The sequence below is a fragment of the Lissotriton vulgaris genome, chromosome 5, assembly GCF_964263255.1.
Source record: "Lissotriton vulgaris chromosome 5, aLisVul1.2, whole genome shotgun sequence".
Classification (NCBI taxonomy): Eukaryota; Metazoa; Chordata; class Amphibia; order Caudata; family Salamandridae; genus Lissotriton; species Lissotriton vulgaris.
The window spans coordinates 1,380,052,451-1,380,057,945 of record NC_141693.1 but is presented as its reverse complement, the minus strand read 5'-3'; the positions used below and the strand labels follow the sequence as shown (position 1 = coordinate 1,380,057,945).

Genomic DNA, 5,495 nt, shown 5'->3' with positions numbered 1-5,495 from the left:
GTCATCTCCCGCTTTGGAATTCCTTCCGCCATCAGGACTGACAACGGAAGCCATTTTTCAAACGCCATCTTCTCCTCTCTCACCACAATGCTAGGCATCAGACACAAGCTGACATCCGCTTACCACCCCCAAAGCAATGGCATCTGTGAGCGCCTCAACGGTTTACTCAAAACCAAAATAAGCAAAATTAGCGCCACCATTGGCAAAAAATGGCTCTACTGTCTCCCACTGGCCCTCTTCTCATTAAGAAATTCCCCGAGCTCGGATCACCACCTCACCCCCCACCAACTTGTCACTGGACGATCCATAAATGTAGCAGTCCCTCCCAGCAGGCCCAAAACTGATAGCGAGTCATCCTCTGAGATTGTTAAGGCTGAGCTTTATGACTTCCTGTGCACACTAACCCGCGCTGCGCAGTTCCTCTCTGTCCAGGTATCCAAAAGGAAGGAGAAGGGCCCCATCGATCCTGAGCTCCCACCTATCCGTCCTGGAACTCTCGTCTTCATCCGGAGGCACGTCAGGCGTTGGAAAGATCCTAAGTTTGACGGACCCTTTGAAGTGATTGACTCTTCTCCAACTGCCATCCGGATAGCCGAAAGGAAAGCATGGATCCACAGGAGAGACGTCCGCTTCGATCCTGCACCTGCGCAGCAACAGCCAATGGACTAAAAGAGGGAAGCAACATGGCCATGATCCCCCTGAATGAGGACGACGACTTCCCATCCACCGTTCCATCCATCATTGAAGAAGAAGAAGAAGAAGAAGACGTCCACGAATATAGCGCCTATGAAGCAAAGTTATGTATACTCACTGTTCTTATGTTTTGTATTATTGTTGGAGTGGCACTAGCAACATTCAACTGGTATATCTTTTTTCTTGCTGTAAAAAGTTATAGTGATAGAAACAGCCAAGTTGCCTGACTGCCTATTGTTCCATCCACTGTACCAGCGGTCACACTCAACCAGCAAAAAGCACCACACAGCACACTAGGTCCTGAACTCCCAGAAAACAGCACTGCTAGCAACACGTCCATTAGTGTGCACCTTGAGCTCTCACTCAGTACCCCAGAGGAAAGGACTAGTCCCTGGAATACAGCTACCAACGCCACAGAACGAGTGTCCCGTCGACACCCTCCCCGCCACAATAGACCACGAAGATTTGCCTTCGCCATACCCCCATACATGACAAAGTCGAAACCCCGTATCCCCTCCCCGTTTGTCCCCGGCACCCATATAGACACAAGACACAAGCCCAAAGGAATGTCGCTAAAAACATTCCAACATCTCGTGCAAATACAAGAAGGCCTAGGGCCCATGCTCAGCCTACCCCAAATAGTAAGGGACCATTCAGTCCACTCCTCTATGGTAGACAACTCCTGGTACAGGGACATGACAGCAGTTGGGAAAATAGTAACAAATGAGTCTTGCTACGTATGTTCCTACATTCCCCATGCAGTAGGGGCTGACAGACTGATTTTTCCCAAGGAAGTTCCACCACACATAGCCACATGCCTTCTTCACTTGTACCTCTGCCGGATAAAAGGGCAGATTCGGGTCCTTTCAGCCCGAAAGGAAGTAGTCTTTGTAAACACCACTACATGGGATTACATTTACACTGTGCACAAGGTTGTCACCGACCTAGCTGAACTCGGGGAGGAATTCAAAGAAATGCGAAGGACAGGGGTACAGGACATGGATTGGCAGGAACAGGGCATTAGGAAACGTGGGTACATAACAAACAACACACCCCGGACAGGATGTGACCTATCATATAGACACCCCCACCCCCCAGGCCAACGCCACTGCACATGCAAGGATAGGACAATGCTACGCCTCCTAGCGCAGGTCTACCTTAACAACAAGTGGCAGAGCCCCGGAGGGTTTTGGTGTAAGGCGGCAGCCTTGGGACCCCCTTGGGCGGACGGGAACGAAGGGGAAAAGTGTGGTCAAATATGGGCTGAGGAGAGCGGGAGGTACACGTGGAGTGGGGAAGGAATGCCAGAACATAAAAAAGGATTCAAACTAAAAAACCCTTCTCTTTGTTTCATAGGAAATGGCTCGGTGGCTGTTGGGGGCAACACAGATTGTAATTCCACGATTTTCAGCTTCGATATGCAGTTCGGCACCACTACTCTAATGGATTATTACTGGGCTTGCGGAGAGCACCTCTATCCCCAACTACCTCCTCAGTGGCTCGGACTGTGTACCTTGGTAACTTTGCATGAAATTCATCTGGTCGTACCAGCATCAAATGCTTCCCACATCCTGTCACATCCAATGACGGGTGACCTGACATTCCTCCATCGACACCGGCGAGCAGCAGAGTACTTTGCAGGAGAAGCCCGTGGTAAGGTCCCAGAAGAGTTCCGCCTCTTCAGCGAGGCCCAGCTTTTCTTCGGAGGGGCATTCCCAATGTTTCAAACTCAAGCTACTGCCCGTTGGCTGGAAGTAACTCGCTATGAGGTCATGAAAGCAATAAACAGCACCAGGGATGGCCTAAATGCAATAAGGGAAGAACTGCGCCCATTACGACTAATGGTTCTGGAACATCGCTACTTCCTTGACATGCTAACGGCCAAAGATGGTGGTCTGTGTCATCAAATAGGAAAATCCTGCTGCACTTTCATACCTGGAAACGACGAGGACAACGGATCCATATCAAGGGCCATTGAGGAGTTGACTAACTTGGGAAAAGAAATGATCGAGGAAGGAGGTGCCCCTGCAGACATTATCCCAACGAACTGGTTCGACTTTGACTGGATGCCCTCCTGGCTAACTGCTATTCTAAAGCTGATGATACCTATAGTCGGGATTATGGTCTTTCTGTGTTGCACCTTTCAGCTGGGGAGTCACTGTATCAAGAGATTGAGCACAAAAGCGGTAGGGATGAATTATGCTAGGACAGGGATTTACCAGACACCAAAATATGAAGACATAGATCGGGCTCCTGGGGACGGGAATGGAGAACAGGTACAAATGATCGAGCTAGGACAATGTAGTACACATCCAGCACCACCTGACACACACTCTGGAGTACCATCAGCCCCACCTCTTCCCCCAGGTAGAGACACACTGAGCAACGACACTGCAGCTACTCAGTATGAGCGCCTGCTCAACAAATCAGGTCAACAGTATATCCAACTACTAAGGTCAGACGAAAATGTTGCACGTCCAACTAGTTTTAAGTGCTATGTCAATGACATGCCATGGATTCCACCATTAGCAGAAAATTCAACAAAATACTCACTTAAGAGTGTGTTCATAAATGAACAAGAGGGGGCAGATGATGGAGGGTCCCGTTCTACCATCTAACATCACCAGAAAGGAGAGTTCTGACAGCCTTGGTAACATGAAGGTCTGATATGGGCCCTGCGTGATAAAAATCTGAAAACATGCCAAAATAACTAGCTTTCCTCATTAGTAAATAAAGGCCCCAGGGCCCACTATGCATGCAGGCTTACAAACACACGTTTCTGTGCACCAAAATAAACAAGATAAAAAAAAGGCCTTCAAAAGAGTGTTTAGCTTCACTGTCAGCTCCCAGACCCACACCCACACACACACACACACTTACCCTGGTACACGTGGTACTGCTTCCTGAAACCCCTGCTAACGTTATATTTTGAAACATAGCTTGCACAAGTATAAGCAGCAATTTCTAGCAATAAACAGCATCTATCATGGAAATTCACACTTTCAAATATGTAGAAATGTGCGTGACAGAAAAATGTCCTTTTTTAGTAATGTACAACATGTAACCATTGTGTTTAGAAAGAGGTTCCGGAGATGTTCTCTTTCAAAGGTACAAGATGTTCTCTTTCAAAGGTACAAGATGTTCTCTTTCAAAGGTACAAGATGTTCTCTTTCAAAGGTACAAGATGTTCTCTTTCAAAGGTACAAAATGTTCTCTTTCAAAAGTACAAGACGTTCTGTACGGAACATAATGTACTGAAAACATTTCCTTCCGGTGTCCAAAACACTTGTGGTTAAACCACCTGCACCGAAAGGCCAGGGGCCAGCGTCATCATAGAACCCTAGTTCCTCAAATTTGGGTATAACAGGCCCAACTGTCAAATCTGAAATCAGACCTTTCCTGCGGATGCCCAGCTGCATGAGCGTGGAAGGATCTCTCGGCTAGCCGAAGACTATCTGACTTGGGACGTCGACGCCTCACTCAGGTTGTGGATCTCCCAGGGCAGATAGCCCATATCTCTCTCTCTCTAGATCTCTGACCCTTCAACTATCTCTCTTCATGGATATATTCCTGTATGGTAGGCTCCTTTTAACATAGGTAACTGGCCTCACTCTCAGCCATTTCCAGACACTGAATCAGTAGCAAAATGTTGTGTCTTAGCTAAATCTACTTGCACCTTTTTTGCCCTGCCCTCATAATTCAGGGCTCTGATAGAAATGTGCAATCTATGACAATGGACCTGTCTCAGATGGTTGGCCCATAGATAGTTGGGCTCTATATTCTTGTACTCAGTAGTGTAGCATCTTTGATCATCTGTGTTTATGTTTTTTTAAATACATTTCACTCCAGTATTTCTTTGAGATATTTTGAGCATTAGTCATCCAGCATTCTTACCAGATAGAGCGAAGTCTGGGTCATATTTAGAAAATTACATTGTTGCTTGAATTGATATGCATTTAGCTCTTTGTTTGTTAATTGGAAAATAAAGTGCCACTCCAACTGGAACGTCTGGTATCTTACATTTGTATTCCTTTTTTACTCAGTGAAGTGCTGTGTTGGTGATGTGCGAGTTTTAGCCACACCTAAAGGTGGTGACCACTGACCGAAGGGGTCAAGACTTTCCCCTTCACAAATCCACAAGGAAAAAACATCAGCAGAGGAGAGAAGCATCTGAAAACATAGTGATGAGTTGGTTCTTGAGTCCCTGAGGAAGCGATGTATCAGTTCTGCTGCACGCAGGAGAAGTGTTGTTTCAGTTCCGGACTGCAAAAAGAGGCTATTTGTCAAAATCCGAAGGCAGTTCTGTTCTTTGCGTGATGCTCTGGAAAATGTGGCATGCAGGTGCGATGAGGGAAATCTGGGCCCACTGGATTTAAGGCGGCTGCAGCAACACAGGCGCTGGGGCAATTCTTCCAGCCACAGACAAGTGATGCGCCAATTCTTTCAGCACGACAGCAGGGCCTGCCCCAAAGTCTGATCAGGGGTCTCGGACGTTGGAGACTCGGTGCTCTGGTCTCAGGCTGCAGTGGTTTCTTCAGCAACCGACAGGTGCTGCAACAATTTATTTGACCACATGGCAGCAGTGCTTGGAAATTTCTCCAGCACAGCGGTGCTGCATCTGAAAAAACAGGTGCTGGAAGGGTGATGTGTCTAATTTGAAGTCTTTTGCAGTGGGAACCATCTCCAAGGGTCCAGTGGTGCAATTGGCACCAGTTGGCAGGTCAGAACTCCCAGCAGTGGAGTTAAGGGATGCTGAAGGTGAAGTCTTTAATGGCCCTGAGACTTCTTAACAGGAGGCCAGC

General features: G+C 47.4%; 1 protein-coding gene across 1 annotated transcript; it reads left to right on the top strand.

Annotated features, from left to right (window-relative positions):
* The first annotated feature begins 1,151 nt into the window (after positions 1–1,151).
* LOC147712633 (uncharacterized) lies at positions 1,152–3,801 on the top strand. The gene has a single exon (XM_086923334.1). The coding sequence runs from the start codon at positions 1,182–1,184 to the stop codon at positions 3,309–3,311; it is 2,130 nt and encodes a 709-aa protein (XP_086779460.1). The 5' UTR covers positions 1,152–1,181; the 3' UTR covers positions 3,312–3,801.
* Positions 3,802–5,495: the final 1,694 nt, after the last annotated feature.